The sequence below is a fragment of the Falco biarmicus genome, chromosome 1 (assembly GCF_023638135.1).
Source record: "Falco biarmicus isolate bFalBia1 chromosome 1, bFalBia1.pri, whole genome shotgun sequence".
Lineage (NCBI taxonomy): Eukaryota > Metazoa > Chordata > Aves > Falconiformes > Falconidae > Falco > Falco biarmicus.
Window position 1 is genome coordinate 114,888,420 of NC_079288.1, and position 21,085 is coordinate 114,909,504.

At 42.2% G+C, this 21,085-nt stretch overlaps 1 protein-coding gene across 9 annotated transcripts in view; it reads left to right on the top strand.

Annotated features, from left to right (window-relative positions):
- Positions 1 to 4,848: 4,848 nt before the first annotated feature.
- The window catches only part of MGAT4D (MGAT4 family member D), a 39,929-nt gene continuing 23,692 nt past the window's right edge, over positions 4,849 to 21,085 (top strand). For 3 of the 9 annotated variants that reach the window (XM_056362853.1, XM_056362862.1, XM_056362915.1), the window contains exons 1-3: positions 4,850 to 5,003; positions 16,009 to 16,167; positions 19,588 to 19,728. In XM_056362853.1, the coding sequence (XP_056218828.1) occupies positions 4,913 to 5,003; positions 16,009 to 16,167; positions 19,588 to 19,728 (391 nt within the window). In that variant the 5' untranslated portion in view covers positions 4,850 to 4,912. Of the gene's footprint in view, positions 5,004 to 5,863; positions 6,025 to 13,363; positions 13,428 to 15,269; positions 15,358 to 15,387; positions 15,497 to 16,008; positions 16,168 to 19,587; positions 19,729 to 21,085 lie in introns of those variants that run through there. The other 6 variants (XM_056362889.1, XM_056362881.1, XM_056362906.1 and 3 more) reach the window with 6 other exon arrangements.

A 21,085-nucleotide genomic window follows, 5' to 3' on the forward strand; every position in this document is an offset into this window, starting at 1 on the left:
CAAGCCTTTCATTTAGTTCCCGGTTGCTGCGCCCATTGTGTTTGTGTTGTAATTAACGATTGTTTTGGTAAATATGGGTTGAACAGTTCCTCTGAGGGCAGCGGAAGGGGTGCCCGTTCCTCTGAATTGTATGCAAAATTTGGAGGGTTGGAAGACAGCTGACAGACTTGCTTGACCACATTCTGGTACTTTTTTTTTTTTTTTTTTTTTTGATGTGAGGAAATTGAAGCACCTTTCGTACAGAATCAAAAGCCACACAGCAGGTCTGGTGGCCTGTGGCCCACAGAGGATTTCTGAGGGTGGGCCAACACGTCTGGCACCCTCCCTTTGGAGGGGTGCAGAGTTTCATGTGGGGGAAACCTTGATATGTGAGCTTCAGTTGTTCGCAGATCTGATTCCTGCTCCTCACAACCACGAGGAGAGGCGGTGCATGTTGAGGCAGCAGGTGGTTGGTTTCTTCAGTGTAACTTCTTAAGCAAGTAATCTGGATTTTAAAGCATTGGCGTGCTGCTGGACAAAAATAAACTAATAAATATTTCCCTTTATTAAAAAGTATTCTTACTTGGTGAGAGGATGGCGTGATGGTTCTATCGCGTTACCTACACATAAGCCAAAAAACAAAAAACACCTTTAAAAAGTATCAAAGATCCAGTGCCTAAGAACTGGTAAAAGGAATTGGAAGAAAGAAATTCATCTGCGTTGCAAGGCCTGGGTAAGCTACAGCTCCTGCTTAGCTTGTATGTGAGACAACTTTGAGCAAATAATCCAGATCAAGAAAAAAGACTGTGCTACACCTCCCATCTGGCCATTTGGCCGAGCACTGGTGCTGCTACAGTGTTTAAACACAGGTAGGCTGAAAGTTTGTCCTCGGGAGAATCCTGGCTTCAGCAGCAGCGGGGTGTTAACAGTCTGATGTTGGGAAGGCAGAGGAATTGTAACAGCAATGGAAGGGTGGTCAGGTCCTTGCTGTCACTTCCTTATGCCCACGTGTGGATTGCTCTCAGTTCATTAGGAGCATGAGCTACCGGAATTACTTAGAAAGTCCAGCAGGTGCATCCTTAAAGTGTGGGTCTGTGCGAACAGCATGGACATTTCTAGCTGATGAGACTTTTCTTGATGTATATCAAAATAAAACCTAACTGCTTCAAGAGTTTCACTTTCCGTTGCATCTTTTAATGGATTAAAGAGTTCATACCAATACAAATACAGGTTTTCCTGTTATTTATACTTAAAAAGAAATTCCTTTTTGCATGGATTGTGGACAACCGAGGCAACTTCTACTACAGATTTTGGAATTTGTTCCACTTCCTATTTTGGTTTATGACAATCTTAAACTTTATCGTAACAATAAATACAGTACATGATCGTTGTTTTCTTAGTTCTCTTTGCTTCCAGTCTCCGGGACTGACGTGTAGAGTATCCGGTGTTGACAATACATTGCACCATACTTGTTTATGTTATAATTAGATTTGTTGAGGTAAGCTTGACAGTTTTTGAGGTCTTGTTCTAAAGCGTTTCTGAAATGCAAGAGTTTAAAAGATGCCAGTTTTTATCTAGTGTGTACTTTTTTTTTTTGCTCATACAACATTTTCATTACTTAAATCTGTTTTTTAAAGTAAAATCTGCAACCAGTTACATTTATTTATTTAAAAATATTAAAGCACATGTTTTGGACAGGTTTTTTACAGCTTGTTATAACTCACAAAACAGTGAGCGTGTTTGATTTTACGCAACTGTTAGTACCTGAATCATGCAAGATGCTTCTGTATCATCATGTTCAGTCAATCCATAAATTATATTAGGACAGTCAAAAATATAAAGTGGTAGCTTGAGAGAAAGAGTTCTAGCTTCCTCTTTCTGTGTTCAGTAGTTGGCTTCCGATATTACCTTCACAGAGACTTTGGTTGGAGGAAAGATAATGATCTTTTGTTTACCTTTTAAAATCATATTTCTTAGGTGAGAGCAGAGCAAATAAAAGGGGACTTGAACCAGCAATATCAGTTGGATCTCTACACGGTCAGAAAACTTTCCATGGCAGCAACTATTACCTATTGTTACTGGTAGTTATTCTTTGTTCCTGTACCCTTGTAGATCAAGGACAGCTGCAACCCGCATGCAATATAATCCATTGCTTGTTTCACCCATGAGCCTGTATTTTGTCAAATATTTATTTTAATCTTTCTTATCTCTACTCCTGCTTACACAGAGATGTGTGAAAACAGTATCGAAAATGTGACACAATCATCTTAGCATTCAGCTACAAAGCATGAAGACAAGCCTAGAAACCCTTTTCTTGCAGGCAAGCCACCTCAATGGAACTAGTCCATTGAATGACTTGCTTAGGGCTAAGTATTACAGGTTATGCAGCAACATGTTCTATACAGTATTTTTAAAGATGATCAGTTCGCCAAAATGGCAGAAAGTCTGCTGCTGAGAGGCAAAACTGGTCTGAAACATTTAACACGCCACACACACCCTCCAACAAAACCCCTGCACGTCTTATTCCAGTTGTACATAGTTCTTGAGCATGTGAAATAACATATGTAGAGAGCGCTGGGAGGAAGAGGTTAGGAAAGCATTAAGTGAGTAAGGGGGCCTGCTTGCAAGTAGGTCCCAAGGCAGTGGAAGTTCATGGCATTTTCAGTGATTGGGTATTTAGATATTTTTTTTTTTTAGGAACACTTAATGCACTACCTCATAGTAAGTTAATGCGCTATCCCAAGAAGTCAGTATTAAGTAAATGATCACCACAACGCAGCATGGCTGAGTAAACTGTGTATGCTTTATAGTCAGCCTTAATAAATAACATCTAATGCATTCAGTGGCAGTCTCCACAGACATTCCCTGTACAGTGTGTAGGTTTGTTATTAGTTTCTGGAAATATGTGGTGGTTTGGGGTTTTTTCTTACTGGTTCTGAAAATAAGCTAAATTTGAACATGTGTTAGAGTTCTGTTATTCTTATCTCCATTGGCCTTCTTCCTTGACCACATCATTTACATGTTCGCTTTGGCTTCGTAACAGATAAAACAACAGCCAGTCAATTCAAAGGCATTTTGTTCATTACATGTGACACATTTAATGCTTACTTGTTACTCCTAGTTCTAAACCTCTATTTTACTGCAAATGTGCTAAAGTCTACATTGGTCTTCCATCAAAAGTATAGTGCTTTTAGTTTGTCAGCTTGGAGAGGGAAACAGCGATGGGGAGGCAACAGCATGAGAGAACTTGAGTCGTAATCACATTGGTTAGTATGAACAATTACAAATAGGTATTCAAAATGTAGCTTAAAGAAGATTTGTCTGTAAAAATATTAATGATACAGTCAGAAACAGAAGGAAGGGGGAGGTTTAGAGTGAAGGAGTGTAGATCAGGAATAGTGAGGTCTCACTTAAGGTTTCACAGTGATTCATGGAGCCATACTCAGATTTTTAGTTCTCCATTTGTACAGCGATGCAGGCTACTATCAGTCTCCTGCATTATTAATGAATAATAACATTTATAATTCAAAATCATTAGTAAACAGAGGAGTAAACCCATCCACATCATCATTCAAACACAGGAAGGTTACACTAACCTCTCAAGAGCAACGAAGTACCATTTGGGGAGTCTAAGATTAACTGTCAAAACAGGACATAGATACACTGTTGGCAGTATATACAGAGTGGCACATGCACCAGGCAGCGATCGCATTGGGCCTCCCGCGGGCTTGCGCCTGGACACCAGCGTTACAGGGTTTTGTTTCGCTTTGCACAACACTATTCCAAATGATTTTGGGTTTTGGTCTAAGAGGAGATGTAGTTGTTAAGTACACAAATAGAGAAAGGGAGGGAAGAGGTTGTGTATTAAGAATATAAGCATATTTTTATAAACCAAATTATATAAAATACTATATCCTTTGGGTAAGGAAGGTAATAAATTATATAGGCTAGTAATAAGTTAAGGAAGTAGGTTACAGAGTAGGTAGCGAGCAGCTTACTGCTTTAATCAGTGACTCAAGTCCAGTATGATGACAGCTGTCCTTTAGGTCTTTGCAGCACAGAACGGGAAACTGTATGTTCATCATTTCAGGTGTGGAATGGGGGGTAGGTTTGTGAGCAGGTAGAGAACACGTCAAAGCGAAGGCCACTGGCTCCCTGCTGATCAGGTATAAAAAGGAGGGCCTTTTTTCTTATAGAACAGGTGGTTTATTAGAACTGTGTCCCTCTAACAGACTGTGGGCAGCCCGGCAAGTAAGATACCCCTTCCCTGTTTAAACTACATTATAGAAGACGTCTTCTGAACGGTGACAATTTTTTGTTTGCTTATGGATTGCTGAGGATGTAGGAAGGAGAAGAGGTGTGCCTGCCATGGTGGGAAACCACGTGTGTGGGTGGACGAAGCAAAATGCCTTCACCAGCGTACATCAGAACTGCATCAGCTTAGATCCCTGCGGCTGCTTTCCTTACTTTAACGATGAAGCAAAAAGCTTTATTTCTTTACCCGAGTGCTAAACGCAGGTATCAATTGCTTGGCTTCCTGACACAGTCTTACAAGCAACACGCAAGCAAACGCACCGTTGGCTTTGGATGTACCGGATAAGCAGTTCGGCGGTGTGACCCGGGCGAGGCAGCACCTGCCAGCCGCTGGGGCCGGGGGCCCGGCGTGCGGAGGGCTCTGCGGCGGCAGGCTCACGGCCCCGCGGCCCGCAGCGGGGGGAGCCGCCCCCGCCGCCGCGGGACCCTCCCGACGGGCGCCGCTCCGCGGGCAACGTGAGGCGGGCGGGGCGGCGGCCCTGCCGGCGGGGAGGGGGCCGGGAGGTGCCCCGCGGCGCTGCCCCGGCCCCTTCGGCGCGGGGGCGGGCGCGGCCGGCAGTTGCCCGGCGGCGGGGCGAGGAGGCGCGGCGGAGCCCGGGTGGGAGCGCCCCGCCGGGAGATGCGGCTGCGGCCCGGCGCGCTCCTGCCGGCGCTGTGCCTCGGCGCCGCCGTCCCCCTGCTGTGGTACGCAGCGTGGCAGCGCAGCCGAGGTGAGCGCGGCAGCGGCCGGGGGGGCGGCCCGGCCGGGGGGCGTCAAGGGCGGGCGGCCCGGCGGCACCTGCCGCCTCCCTCCTGCCGGGCCGTCGGGGGCGGCGCGGCGCTGGGCCCCCCGCGCCCGACGGCCGGGGTCCGCCCGCTGCAACGGCCGCCTGACGGCGGGACGGCGGCGCCCGGGGCCGCGGAGGGGAGGTCGTGGCGCGGGAGGCGGCGGGTCGCCCCGTCCCCTCGCGGAGCTGCCGCCCGCCGCGGACGGAGGGGAGGGCCGGGACGGCGGGCTGGGGCGGGGGCTGATCCGCGGGCCGCTCCGCAAGCCCCGCCGGCGGCCCCGTGTCGGCGCCCGGCGGCTGGCTCGCGTGGGAGCGGGGGGGCGGCGGGAGCGGGGCGCCGGGTGCGCTGTGGGTGCGGAACCCCGGTTCCCCAGGGGCCGGGCTCAGGCGCACCGGGTTCCAGTAGCTTTGTGTAACAGCCCGCGGGATTTGACCCTCGGTCAAAGCTGTCCGATTGAAAAAAAAAACAAACAAACCCACCAAAAAACTAACAACGGAACAAAGTTAAGAAACAATTTAATAAAAGTTACGAACTAGGGTCTCGCGTTGGGATGGAGGGAACGTGTCAAGGCGATTGCCATGGCTGTCAGTTTGGCCGTGGGTTTGGTTTTAATATTATTATTCAAGGGAGGACGAAGAAGCGTTATCCATCCTGCAGTTGAGTTTGCGCCTCATGTACAGTTGCTTTTCCATGTGCACCTTGCCAGCACCGGAACGCGATCTTCAATCCATAGAAAAAATACCTGAGTGTTTTTATTTATAAACTTTAAAATTGCCTAAGATCTTTTTAATGGGTTACATAGGTGGCACATGTTGGGTAGACCTACAGAAAGCCATGTCTAAGATTCTCTGAGCCTACGTTGGAAAGAGAAAACTGATGCTCTTTTCCAAAAATAAATTAGAAGATCTCTTCCCATAGCACCTCTGAGACCTGCAGACGTGGCTTGTTACGTGACCGTTTCAGGTGAGGGTGAGAGCGGGGATCTTTAAGTCCTGCCTATATACACCCTCATAAAGGTCTGGTTTATAAATGCAGAATTAGAACAAGGCAATTAGCAATTTCTGGGATGAACACAGAGCTCCAACTAGCTGTTAATGTATTTATATTCATTGTTTCTGTAACAGAAAGAAGTGGCAGTAGAGATCTCAGCCACCCAACGGACTACTGATGGTGGTGATCCTCCTGCCTTTATCATTTCTTGTCAGCTGTATGGTTGTTTATCTTGCAATACTTGATGCTTTTCTCAGGGGCAATCCTGCTAGGAGTGGAGAAGGAGAAACAGAAGTACAGGCAGGGTGTGTCCTAAGAAACCAAGATCCGAGAGATGATAGAATGACAGCGTTTGTTCCGTCCACAGTTACCACCCCTGTCACCATGTCATTTTGTGACTCCTTGTTACTGAAATGCCATTTTCATCCTGCTTTCTTTTTGGTCTTTCTGTACTGGGGTGTTTTGCTTTGGGTTTGTTTTTTTTTTATTTTTTTTTGGGGGGGGAGCAATATGTGTTGTGCTATATGTGTTGTTTTAACTTTTTCCATAGTTGTCGCCTCCCCCACAGTAAACAGAGTAATTAATTCCTCTCAGATGGTATCATTTTCCTAATTATTATTATTAGCACCTGTTTTTTTTCAACAAACTTTTAACTATTACAAATGTAAATACGTAGTGTTCAGAGACACAATATCTCTTCAGTTTGGTAAATCTCACAAATGTGTAAATAAAAGAGTTGATAGTGGTAACTAGAGGAGGAGGTGGCAGCACAGTGTGAATGACTTTGTGCTAAGTTTATTTCACTGGAAGGGTAGTCTTTGCTCCTGAGTGATGTTAGAAGACAGAAGCCTTCTGCCCATCCAGAAATACCCCAAGAACAGCCGCATGTTGTTACCTTTTTCCACAGTTTGAGAGAGAAGCGTTGGGAGCAAACCAGCTAATGCTCTGTTGTTGTCAAAGAACACCTATTTAAGAAGGTGCTTTGAAATTAATCTTTTCCTCTGCAAACGGGAAGATACCTCTGCTTAGCTACTGTTAAACCTCTCTTCCCTTCCGCACTGCTGAACTTGCCTCTCCAGTGACATGTCCAGAGCACTACAGGAGTTCCCACTTGTCTCCCATCTCAAATGTGGTGTTTGTTATCTTTTCTAATGCTATCTTCACTTATTACACCTGTTACAGAGAGGTCAAGTACTGTCTCAGTTTATCAGCTCCAGACTCTTTCACTTACTTGTCAAAAGTTCTTCTCCTGCTCATTTTCTTCCACACATTTGTTAAACCTCCTCTTACTTCAGTCTCCTCCTCTGCTCTGCCCGTTAAAGGGTTTAGGATACTCTCAATCTTTGAGTGCAGCATATCATGCTAAGCAGCAGTAGTCTGTAGTATTCCCTCCAGTTTCTATCCAGTTACTGTTTCTTGGATTGTAGTGACATTGGGAGAGCAAATAATCTTTTTTTGTCTGTTGTACAACTAGGACAGGGCATAGGACAGGGCAAGTACTTCCATAATATGAAAGCTATATAATAGTCCTGTAAACCACTGTTCAGTCTGGCTGCAGGCTCAGAGCCTTTCAGCCCCTGAAAGTGTGTAAGTTGGCTCTGCCCCCGACTCTGTGCAAATAAAAATCAACAGCTTAAGCTGGGAACCTTTAAACACTTAAAAGCATTTCATTCAAACGCTAAAGGGCTAGCTATCTTCAGAGATTTGAGTTGCAATGTGTTTGCTGTCAACAACAGCAGTAAATAATTGGCTGTTTGGTACTGCTTCTAACTACTCGGTGGAGCTTAAGCATTGACTTGCAGTTGTGAGGCTTAACTTGAGTATGGGTCGCTTGAACTGGCACGGCAGGAAAGATGCTCCTATGTCACTCATGCCCTTAAAAATGAAGGTTCGGAATCTACCGAAGTCACTAGGCTTCAGCTGTTGTGGGTAATATTATATACATTTTAACTATCCTTACAAAGATGTTTTCATAGTCACTGTTTCCATTGCTTTATAAATACAAGCACAGGTTTCATTTTAAATAGGCTGATATTTTTGTGGGGGGAAAAAAAAAGAAAACTTAATTATGGAGGAGACAATTAGTAAGCACCAGATTTTCAGCAAAACCTGGAACTGTCTGCCTAAACTTGCACGCTGATTCCTTCAGCATCCTCTGGAGTGCTTGCAAACGCAGGCTGCTATTAGCAAGTAATCAGATGGACGCTGTAGCAACACCTGTTCCACGTCCTGCATGGCTTTGCTGTGAACTCTTCGGTCCCTCCCCATGCCCCAAGCAAAACCTGTCTGAAACAGTTTGCATCAGAGGCTAGGAAAGGCAGTTGTCAGGATGATGTAGATGTTCCTACTCTTGCGAAACTGAATTACAGTCCACTTGTTAATTCACCTGACCAAAAGTATTTGCTCTCATATAAATACTCTTCATACAGATTTGTAGTTATGGGAAGTAGTATACAACTTACAATAGATGGAGTGATTTTCTCACACAGTTTTAGCTACTGTTTTCCATGTAGATATTAATCAACAAGAAATATCACAGGTATACAAAAATATGAAAGTAAATGTAAGGAAGTAGCAATTTCCTTCTGCCACACCACCTGAAAAACAGTAAAGGAGAAGGCAAGAGTTCATAATAAACTCGTTATGAACTTACATAGTTTCTTCAGAGGAAACGCTATTCCTGAATAAGAAGAAACTTTGGTGGTTTGGCTGAATAACAATTACTTTTTTTGGAAGTCACAGCAGTGAGGTAAATTGTATCATCTCACATGGCAGTGCTCCTTCATGTTGCTTGTACGGGTTACAGGATTAGGTCTCCTTGAACTGAGTTGTAATGTGTTGCTGCCCTCTTCACCTGAATTTGTGGGATACTTTAACCAAGTAAATTAAAGTTAAGCTTTGCCTGGAACTTAGGATAATGCGATGCTAAAATGTGATGTCACAAAGACCTAAGCATGTTAATATATACATGTCGAGTCAAACATTGTGAAATCTGGATTTCTGAAGTTATTCCTTTGAACTGGGGTGAAGAAGAGATAAACTGTTTGTGCTGTGTGTTCACAGAAGTATATTTAAGGTTTATTAAATTGTTTAACATACTAATTTTTTCATTATTTCACAAAACTTTCATCAGGCAAAGGGCTACAAAGGGTCAAAAAGGTATTTCTAATGAAAGTATTTTTTTGCAGTTGAAATATAGCCATGTACACGGCTAGTCCAAACAGCTGATTAAAAATTTCTTTTTTATTTCCAATAATCTTCTGCCCACGGTGTGCTGCCTTGCTTCAGCTGGCTGACCCCTGCTCCCGCTGTGCACCCAAGCACAGGTCCTCAGGAGGTTCTGTCATCTGTGATGGAGCTCTGCGCAGGTTTCCTGCCAGACCCAACTGGCACATGCTGGCTCAAAGCTTCAATTAAACAGTGGCAAATTGTCAGATTTGATAAGGAGCCTTGAATTACGCCGTTCTCATTTCAGCCAGTGCAGCTTATCCGGATTTCTGGACATGCAAGAGTCAATTTTCCTGCCTTCTCTAGGCCTGTTAGGCTGTGCTTAACCACCATTTTCCACAGTTCTTGTCACAGTTGGCTGGTAGGTGTGCTCTTTTCAGCTGGGATACAGTTAATTTCCTTCATAGTAGCGAGTGTGGGGCTTATGTTTTGGATTTGTGCTGAAAACATTGTTGATAATACAGGGATGTTTTCATTACCGCTGATCAGGGCTTACAGAGCCAAGGGCTTCTCTGCTCTGCACCCCATCCCACCAGCGAGCAGCTGGGGGGCACAAGGAGCTGGGAGGGGACACAGCCAGGACAGCTGGTCCCCACTGACCCAAGGGATATCCCATACCATATGGTGTCATTCTTGGCTTATGAAGCTGGGGGAAGAAGGAGGAAGGGGGGCTGACCTCCCTGCCCGTGGGCAGTGGGGATTGAATTCCTTGGTTTGCTTCGCTTGTGTGTGCAGCTTTGGCTTTGCCGATTAAACTGTCTTTAGCTCAGCCCATGGGTTTTCTCACTTGTACCTTCTGATCCTCTCCCCCATCCAACCGGGGGGAGCGAGCGGGCGGCTGCACGGGGCTGAGTTACCAGCTGGGGTTAAACCACGACAGCACGCTGCACCTTCCCTCCTTGCATGCATTTCCTTCCAGTGGATCTGAGAGGTACAGAGCTTACTGCACTTCCAGGTTTTGCCTCAATATGCAGTCGGGATGTAGCTGGAAATGCAGTGAGGTAAGAGCAGTTTCTCCAGTCCACTGATGGCTTTACTCAGTGTCTTGTGTCGTTCTGCATTTAGGTGTTAAAAAAACCCACAGCATACAACGACCTCAAATGAGACTTAAGATGCAGTATTTACTGATCCGAAATTTTACACCAAAATTCATATGCAATACTTACAAAAGCTGTATAGTTGTACTGGCTTCTAAATATGTAATTCACTGAACTAAGAGTCTGCTGCTTCTTGCAGTTACTTGAGGCAGAATAGTGGCTGCCTTGTCCTCAAAAGCAGAGTAACCGAGTCATAAATCCTATAAAGATTCAGGTACAAAATGAGACCGCTGTTGGTTTTCACAGAGAAAGGGATAGGGAACGTTTCAGAACTCTCGTTGTTCGCTGTGCAAGTGTCTCATCACAACCTGTACTTAAACAGGTGTAAACACATGACCTTCACGCTTTCCTAATGCAGCACACTGAGTCTTGAGGAACCGAGTTGTATCTAGAAATACTTCAGTGGCTAGGCATTTCATTAAATGCGTGTGTAAATGAGTTATTGTTGCTACATCGGACAGAACAGTAAAAATATTTAAAATACTAACCAGAACGAAACAATAACCATTGCTTGAAGTGAATGAGTGCTTTTTATTTAACTGGTAAAGGCCATATTCAGATCAGAATTTTCCACTGCTATTAAGAACCTGTATCGTGTTACTAACATTACTGTTTTAAAACCAAGGTATGCCAATTATGGGCAAACACCATACAATATCCATTCAATTTCTATATTTTTCCACTTATTTTAATGCTATTGCTTTCCTGTATAGTGATATTCTGACTGAATGTTTTAAGATCACATTTCACAACATTCTAATATAGGAAAAAACTCAGATCTAAAATGAGAATTGTTTGCCAACATTTAAGAAAATATTAGAACTTAAGTTGTATTTTCTTTGAAACAAGTTTGTTTACCTATTTTCAGTTAGAAGCAGGCCGAGGTTTGTGCTTGGCTGAAACTAGTGTTTCTCCTCCTACTTAACGCAACGGGCCCTGCAGCCCAGTTGCCGTCAGGGCATGGACAGGATGGATGGATGAGTAGGAACAATCAGAAGCTTCTTAACCTGCTCACTTAACCTTCCCTTTTCAGCCATGTAAAATAAACCAACCCGAGCGCTGACTGACTTCAGAGGCTCCTGAACATTTAAGATACGCATTAAGGCATGCTGTGTCCTGTGCTTAAAGCTCAACCATCGAAGCTACCCCGGTTGGGCTGGACATGAAACATAATGGGTGAACATAACTCAGTGCAGGTGAAGCAGCTTCTGACTTCATGGTAGTTTTGCTCGGCTGTCTCTAACCTGTTGGGAGACACAAACAGTTCCGTGCTGTCATGCTACAAACAAAATATTAAAAGATCATGCACAAATTCAGGAAGGTGCTTAAATCCCGTTAGACATTAGCACATTGTTGAATTTAAGTGTTTGCGTAAGAACTGGCTGTTCTGAACTAAGGCAGATGCATTGTTTGGGGGATTTTTGTTCCCCCCTCCCCCCCTCCTTACTCTGAGAGAACAATACCCGAGCTTGCAAAGCGTGTAACAGGATTGAGAAAGGTCTATTTTAGATCAGTTCCAGGAAGATAATAAACAGCCACAGTTGTTAGTGCGATGCATGCCTCAGTGGTTTAATATGCTTCATTAACCTGAACAGTGCGCAGTGGTTCCAAGTGCAGAGTATGACAAGGTCTTTTGCAGTTAAGTGTGCTTACGTAGTTTTCTTTCAAGGAAGGCATTACACAAAATTCAGTTTCTGAAAGAAAGAGTCTTAGGTGCTTTATCAACAGGTCTTAGGTGTCTTTATCAACAGCGTGCCTTGTAATCAAGAAATAAGAACAAGAGTCATTGCTAGACTTTGGGATGTTTTCTTCCCTACTCTCTGCCACTCCCAATTTTCCTTTTATTTTGTTTTTTCTTTGAATGCTAGGAGTGATGAATTGTTTTGCAGCTCTTGGGTATTGCCAGAAATCAGTTGTTAATAAAACTGGAAGCATATTATGATAATAGGAAGTATGTGTGCATTGAGCTAAGAAAAAAAATCAGTTGACTTTTAGAATGAGTATTTGCTTTAGAAATGAGCGTTCTTTCTTAACAGTTTCAGTATCCGGTGCAAAAAGTTTTGTATATATCTATATCTATATATATTAGGAAATAACAACCACATTTAAAAGCATTTTAAGTATCACCATCTTAGAATTACAGTAGCTGTAAGTATATATGACAATGTGTAGTAAACAGCCAGGGGAAATGCTGCAGTAGAGCTGAAATTTTGTTGAAAAAGCTTTGAGTGCTGTCACTGCATCTGGTTGGCGTGTTGGTTGTTGGGGTGTTTTCTGCCCAGACTTTTAGCCAATTGTAACCCCACTGAAATTTCCTAGTAGGGTTTTCTTAGCCCAGCAGTGATTCATCTTCAGCTCACCAAAGGGAAAAGAAGCCTTTACCTTCATTTACTTCTTATAGTTTTGCCATAGGTCCTCATCTCACAATTTTCTACTTGCAGCCTGACGCTGCCTGTTGCTGATAGAACTGCTGGTAGACGAGGTGTTGCCAAGTCGGGCTCTTGCTGGGGGCAGACAGTGTTTCATGATAAAACCAAAGCTCCTTTCTCCTGACCCTCCTTGCCAGAACCAGCTATATTTGTGAAAATGCCCTGTCTGCTTCTTTGCAAGCAGCTAGTGCAAGCAGCTCATTTAGTTCTCTGTAGATCCTTCGATACCTAAAGAGCAACATTTTCCACACGCACACTAAAATCCATTTAAACTTAATGACCATATAAATATTTAAGAGTATTTAGCTTCATAATGCTTCTAATTTTATCTCTTTAGCTTGCTACAGTTATATTGGTAACAAATACTGTTCATGGCAGCACCTTATTGCATAGCAAAATACAAAAAGTTCAGTACTGCTTTCCAAACACTCATTTTCTGTCAAAGGTTTACTGGTAGTTAATACTGCTCATTTGCTTATGCTTTAGTAACACCTAGAACATTTCAGGTTCTGTTTTAAACTGTGTATGTTTATAATAACAAACTCCTTCTTTGCTAAGGGTGAGTGAATACTACATCCCTTTTGCCAAACCCATGCTTCCCCAGCTGTCAAAATCGGATGAGGTAAGCAATTATTAAAAGTCTTGTTCTACTAACTGAACAGAGGCTTCAATTCTGAAAGACTCTAAAATGCTATTTCCCTCTTCTGCCTGAAGCACTAGGTAAGGCTGATGACAAATGCCAGCTTCTTTGGGCGCACTCACCGATAGCCTGTAAGCAAGAAAATAAAAATACAGTTACTTGGTGCTCACCAAAAACGTCGGCCCAGTAGTGACACCGCTAGTTTTGAGTCACGCTAACACTGGATGATTGAAAGAATTCTGGAGAGAGGAACTACAATGTTATTCTGCTGCGATTTCCGTACTGATTCCTTCTGTAACATATTGCACTGAGGGGAATTTTGCTTTGTTTTAGCAAAATTTTACATTATACAGCACTGGAAATGTCAATGGAACAAGTCTTTCCAACGTTTTATGAAGAAACACTTCCATTACAGAATGATTTATTCCCTTTTCAGCAGCAGTAAGTTGCTCCTGTGATAACATGTATTTACCCTAAGACTGTGGTCATGCTGATTTTGTTTGCGCTTTCCCAGGAGCATATGGAACTTTACTGCATCAAACCTCCACATTTTCTTGGCACTTGATGCTATCTAACTCCTAACAAAGGCAATTGGAACTTAAAAAAAAATAATCCATCCATTACTGTATCTGTAGTTTATGCCTCTGAATTAGTCTTGGAATTGCAAGATGAATCTCCGCTGTGTTTACATGTATTGATGCTTTATTTGGGACCACTTTCTTGCTGTGAAAACAGTATGATTAGTGTCTGTCACCTAAATCAGCTTAAACCTTCTGTTTCCATTTTATTCATATACATTCTAAAGCAAAAAGGTAAAGATTGGATTATGGCATTGCAAACACAGCTGCTAAAGAAAAGCATAAAACAAGACAGTGCATTCCTACAGTGTCGTGGTTTAACCCCAGCCAACAACTAGGTACCACACAGCCACTCCCTGCGCTGCCCCCCCCCCCCCTCCCCCCCCCCCCCCCCCGGTGGGATGGGGAGGAGAATCGGAAGGAAGGTAAACCCCAAGGGTTGAGATAAGAACGGTTTAATAATTGAAATACATTATAATATACAGTATAGCTGTATAGAAAGAAGTAGAGCTTTCTTGTTGCACACAGCTGAAATAATCCAGTTTTTCCTTCCCTTCAACAACACCAAACATACATTCATAGTTGCATAGTACAAAATACTGCTAGATATGTACGCCTTTCTTGCAAGTTAAAATGTTTTTAGGGCTGTCGGAAAATTTTAGGAAGCATTCATTTTACGGGCATTTTACTAAACATACTTCAAAATTTTAGTGAGACCAATAATAATAATAACAATGCAGATCACACGTTTTCTGCTCTCTTTCTAGCTACGTTCTTCCTAAGTGTTTTAAACTTCAAGGTCTTTCAATCATACATTTATTGATTAAATTAAGGGCTTGTGTTTACTGTAAATAAAAAACCCTGTCTATCCAAAATACAAATTAATTCCAGTTTTAAATGCCTCTGCAAATCCTTACGAATTTATATTATCTGCGCATTTTGCTCTTAGTCTCTTTTACAGGCTAGATTCCCTGGCAATTTACTGGGAGTGCTGAGGGATAATGATGGGTCTGAGAAAATGAGTCCTGCCAAGGATGGGACTCAGCACAGTCAATGGATCAAGTGTCTAAACAACATTTAACTAAAAAAACCCCAAACAAACACAGCACCAAAACCCCCCAGAGTTATAAAACATTTTAAAGTGAAGTAGAAGGCCCCTTCTGCACTGGTGTTTTTTTTTTTTTTTACTTCCCATTGCAAAGTGAGTGACATTACTGAATATTATATTCATTTTAATAAGTCTAACTTTTCTTTGTTCTCGTGGCAATGAGCAGTGGAGGCACCAACCGGTATGAGCCTTGTATGTCATCTGTGCTATCGGGGAAGTTCAAATGGTACTTGCTTCTCAGGAAAGTGGATCTTCTGTAAACATAACATTATCTTAAAGATAATGAACAGCAGAGGTGCCTGAAAAACATGACTGAGAGTACAGTGTTTGTAATATTGATACGATTGTAGAGTATTTCATCAAAGGTGGGCTACGTATTATGAAGGTATTCTTCAATCCAGAGCATGGTTTCAGTTGTTCTCTAATTAAATATTATCCAAGAGTGCAAATGACCATCTTTACTAATAGTTCTTAATATACTGCAGATGCTTTTTAACTTGCAGATGAAGGCTGAATACTTAATATCTGTATTTTAATCTTAGTGTCATCGAGATTTGTCACTTTAGTGAAAAATACTGTTGGCTTTCCTGGATAGCACCTTCCCCTGCAAGCTGTAGTCTTTCTCTGCCTTTTTCCATTTTATGGATGTCATATTCTTGTTCTTGTCTTCAGTTTCAAGCCGTTACCCAGCTATGCTACCTAAACCCTACTTTTTAATACTCTTCCAGGCTTCTTCATTCCATGAATAAGCTGTGAGCAGCCTCTTTTATTATTGTTTATACACTTCTGGTCACGTCTTCTGAACTGTCTCCTAAACTTTTTCTTTATTCCATCGCATGATTCACCTCTTTGAAAAGAAATTATGTTCTCATTGCAGGAAATGAGTTAGACATGTACCAAAGCCAGTTTCTGGAACTTCGACAGAGACTATTGTATGCTGAAAAGGAAAATAAAAAGAGATCGCACGAACTGAGCAGTGCCCTAGATGAAATTAAACATGTAGTTGCAAAAAGAATGAACTTAACAAATCATACAGGTTTGTATGTATACAAATGTACTGTGTTAACAGTTCAAAGTTTTGTGTGCTCAAGTTGCTTTATCACTGGTGTGTGGAGAAAAATAATTGATTAGATTATATTAGCATTAGGTAGAAGTTTCTGCTTTAAAAAAGAAGGGTGGGGAAGTAATCTGTAGCCCCTCTTTAAATGGGATTGGTTAGTAAATAAGAGAAAAAAGGGAGGACACAATAGACTTCAGCGGTGCCATCACAGCAAAGCTGTACATGCTGCTAATGGGGTTTCTTACACTGCTTAGCCCTCCCTTGCTGCCAGCAGAGCACTGACTAAGGTATTTTTACCAGCTTTTACTATGTGACTACACTCTGATAAATACTAGGTCTGTGTCTAATCTGGAAGGCAGGTACACCTCGTCAGATGTTCCGCAGTCCTGGTCGCTCTGCTGTCCAGGTGGAGTGATGTTGGCGGGGGGTACAGCCTAAGAATGTTCCCTCTAGAATTTATTTTTGTTTTGCAAGTAGTTTGTTAATAACCTGAAGAAAATGCGAATGCTTGCAAGTGATGCCAATTAAAAGAAAACCTTTGATGGGGGGGTGGGGGTGTGGGGGGGTGGGTGTCTGTGTCTCAGCTTTTTGCCTTTTGTTTTGTTTTGCTTTAAGATGGACACCAACATGCAATTAAGTTGACTCTAGCGATCTGGCTTCTTCCCATTAAACTTCTTTTTAAACTTCTTTTAAAACTGTAAAAAAACTTTTTAAACTTTTTTGTTTTTTAAACTTTTATTTAAAAATAGATTAGATCCTTGCTTATAGACTGTTGTCCATCCCCATCTGTCTGCACAGTGTAGTTGTGTACCATAGATCAGGCACTTTGACTCTGTCCCCTAAAAGTAACGATGCAGTAGTGCAGGATCTGCCTTCCTCCCTCTTCAGACTGGAAGAGCTACTTCCCAGGGGAGAGAAGGAGAACTAGAAGGCGCATCCATCTCTGCGCTGGAGGCATTCCACAACACATCAAGACTTCAAAGAGTCTGGATGCTACTGAAAACTACTTTTTAAAAATCCTTATTTGCATTCAGTACCGTGGGCTGGCGTTAAATTAAAATAGGGAATTACCCAGCATTGTTACAGGGGAAGAAGGAGCAAGGAGCGTTCCAGCTTTGCGTAGCCAGCTGGTTATCTTCTTCTTCCCTGCCTCTTTTTGTCTGTTTGTTCAATATTAATTCATTGGGACTGTTCAGATGCGTATAAACAAATGGTTGAGTGTTGGCAGGGCTGTGGCCCCTCACGAGCTTTAGGCAGAGATCCCGGTGTCAGCCCCCAGTAGCCCCACACCCTGCGGATGAGGAGTTACTGCCTGATGCCCGATAGCGGCAGAGGAGAGTGCAAGTTCCCCTTCCCTCTGCTCTTCATTCCTGTTGGAGCCAGCTGGATATCGGAGAGCATTGAAGCTGTCAGTTCACAGGGTTCAAAGCTGAAATTTCTTACAATCACTGAACAGTTTTCCTTTTGTTTTTACTTCCTCTTCTGTTTCCCATTCCAGCCAAGTTTTACCATACAGCAAAAATGAAAAAGTTTATTGTACGCTATAAAACCAAAGTCCCTTGCCCAACCCTCGATAGGTACTGCTTCCAAATAAAAGCGGGAAATACTTGAAAAGTTATGAAGGTGGTTTAAAAAAAAAAAGTTTCTATGCAGCAAAATTCCAGCAAAGCAGCGCGGGAGGAGTTGTGGGTCTCTCTTTCATACACAAATGCCTGGACAGGTATATAGGTTTGGATTTTTGTTTTTTGAAAGTTTTCTGTAGAGTGGTGAAGCTCTCTGTCGAGTCCTAATTTTCAGTGGGAATATCTTTTGGAAGTTGAAAAAGTTCAAACAAATGTTGCCCACTCAGTAAGCCTCGGGCTTCACTGATCTGAGCACGTGGCTGTTTGTAGGACTTGTTGCAAGTAACTGTGAAGGGTGGTAAATTGGAGGAGTTACCTTAGAGGCATTTCTTGGGAAAATAACGGTGCATCTAAGTCAATAAACCTTCTGTGGCTTTCCTGACTATGAAACTATAATTTTCAAGTTTTCTGTGACTTGCAGGGCTGTTAACATGACTTTGTTGGCTCAGGCTAAGGCGTGGGTCTGGTATCGCGGCGTGCCCTAGCACCAGCCTCCTTGCACAACTGATAAGGCATCTGGAGGAGGCACCCACTGCAGTATGATTACCTTAGATAAATCCGTGGGAGCTTTATTTTTCTTTCAGGGCAAAAAGACGTACACATTGTAGCTAGCCAGGAGGGTACAGAAAAATTCAGCCACGGAGAATGACAGAATTCTAGAGCCATATGCTGCCTGTGTCAGGAAAGCAAGATTTAAGCCTTTAGACGATGGTAAATAAAGTCTGGAGTGATCTTCAGTTTTCTTTCCAAGCAGTTTTCTTAAATATGAGAAAGACCATTTGCTATTCTTCATAAATACAGCTTCATTTTAAGCCATTCAAATACCTTTTTTAAAATGGCATGGTGCATTATCGCTTCTGCCCCCATGGGTATCGTACATTAAGCACTTTTTTTTTTTTTTTTTTTCTCAAGCTTATAATTAATTTTGTAATGATGTTAGAATTAAGTTGTTCAAGTTTTTATTAAATCTGTTCTAAACAATTTTTGCCACCACTGGAACATCCATGAATGTATATATCAAGGAAGATAAATTAGTAAATTAATGGTATCTGGTTTTTATATGGCTTACGAAAAAAAGAGAAAGAACAGGATTATTTTTATAAGGTCACACTTGAGTTATTTCAACATGAATAAATATTCTGATTATTTTCATCTTTATTTTAAACTGCTAAAGAAAAAAAATATCCCTACTTTTCTCTTAAGTTCGTTTTGTTTCTTGAGTAGTTTCTAAAGGCCTGAATGGGGTTGTCCTTTTTGCCGTAGGACTTTTTCTAACCTGAGAACTTGTGTTTGAGCCCTGAAAACCACCCTCTGTTACATTTTTTGGGAAAGCACTTAAGTGTTAAGTAATTAAGAAAGCTGTGAATAAGAACCTGTATTTCTTTTCATTTAAAAAGTCACTTGCCAACTGTGCAAAAGTCAAACCAGGTGTTCGGGGTTTTTTTTTTCCTGCTGCTTTTAAAATGACTGCTGTTGTGTTTTAAGATGGCTGGGTCCTGCAGCGGTTTAGGCACAGGGAAGGGCAGGCAGAGTTACCAGGACATTCAGGCTCGGAGCTGGGCACCATCGCCTGGGGTGAGGTGTCATACTGGGCAATTCTCTGTTTATTACCACAGGAGGGTAACATATAATCACTTCTGAGGAATAGTTCCGACTGAACAACCTTGTGTGTGGTAATCTGCTAGTATTCGGTTGAGGAAGACAGTTTGAAATAATAGGCTTCACTGCTGGCTTTTTATTTTATGTGTGTGTGTGGGTTTGTTGTTTCTTTAAGATGATACGAAGTGGAAAATGTTAAACCTTACCAGAAAACTCCCCATGCATCTTACAAACATGTACTACTATCTACCTCACCTTCGAGAGTATGAAGATGCCATTTTCCCAGATATTATTTTTGGGCGACAGAGAACTGGAGGTAGGAAATAAAGTTTGGCTTATATTTTCCATATGTTTATATTTTATATTAAGTTCTAGCAATGAAGCATATGAAGTTTGCGGTTCAGAGTGGGTTTTCTCCCTAAACTTTATAATGTTGCCAAACGGAGTAAATTTGAACAGGGATGGCAAAAGCGCTTTTACCATGCCCATCCAAATGTCAAGTTTTTACCCCAAAGTATTGTGATAAACTCTGAAACACCAACAAAAAGTAGTCATCATTGAAAAACAGTGTTATTTTTTACTTTACTTGTATATTGATATAGCTAAGATGCATTAGCTGACATTTTTCCCCCACAAAATTAGTACGAGTGAGGAAGCCAAGGAGAATTTATAATGCCCTCAGTTTGCTAAGGTTAGAAGCAAATGGAAAGGCGTTATGTTCGCTTAAAGGATATTAATAAATCTTCAATGTAACTTTTTCATCCTCATGAGAAATCAGGTGACACCTGCACAAATGATAATTAATTCCTATATACAAATTACAAAGTTTCATCTTCTCCTCACTGTTAAGTGATAGGTAAAAAGAACATTCAAAAGCGATAAGCGAACAAGGAACAATTTGCTGGGTTTTCTATTTTGTTGAAATTCTGACTTTTGTCAGGGGTGATTTTACATAAAGAAACGTTTGCACCACTTGTGATTTAACTATAAAAAATCCTTGCCCTTGCCTGTGACAATGGATAACTTTTTGCAGTCTTCTCATTAGTAGGTGTAGTTGTAGCAACGTGATTGAGTGCTGTAGTTCTCACTGGAGCGCCCGTAGATCGGTGTCAGTCTGCAGGAGATCAGAGGTTGTCAGCAAAGGGGTTTGCAAAAAACCGTCAGAAAACCAGATACACTCACAAGCAAGGGAAAAAAGAAGAAAGGAAAAAAGGAAGAAAAATAATAAGTAATAAAAGAATGCTCTGTGTTTACTTTTCATTTATTTGTACATGAAAATCACAATAGCAAGACGGCAGTTTAACAAGTACAGGTTGACCTTTGGCATGCAAATCCAAACAAAACCCCAACGGTTTAGCAGGTTATGTGCTGGGAAGGAACGCCGGAACTTTTCTGACATTTTTGAGCTGATGCTGGCATGGGTGATGAAGTCTGGAGCAAGTCACTAACTGCACCTACTCCTTCAAAGTCTGCTGCTTCCTTACCAGACTCACAAGGTTTTGGTGAACAGGAATCATCTGCAAGGACTAAGAATTCCACAGGTTTACTGAGCTGTATTAGGTAACTGGTTTAGGTTAATGCCCACACCAGTGAAAATGGAGATGTCCTGCTTGCAATCTAAAGATGTAATACAGCACAGGTTTGCTACCAGTAGAGTCTTTGCCAGAGACAAT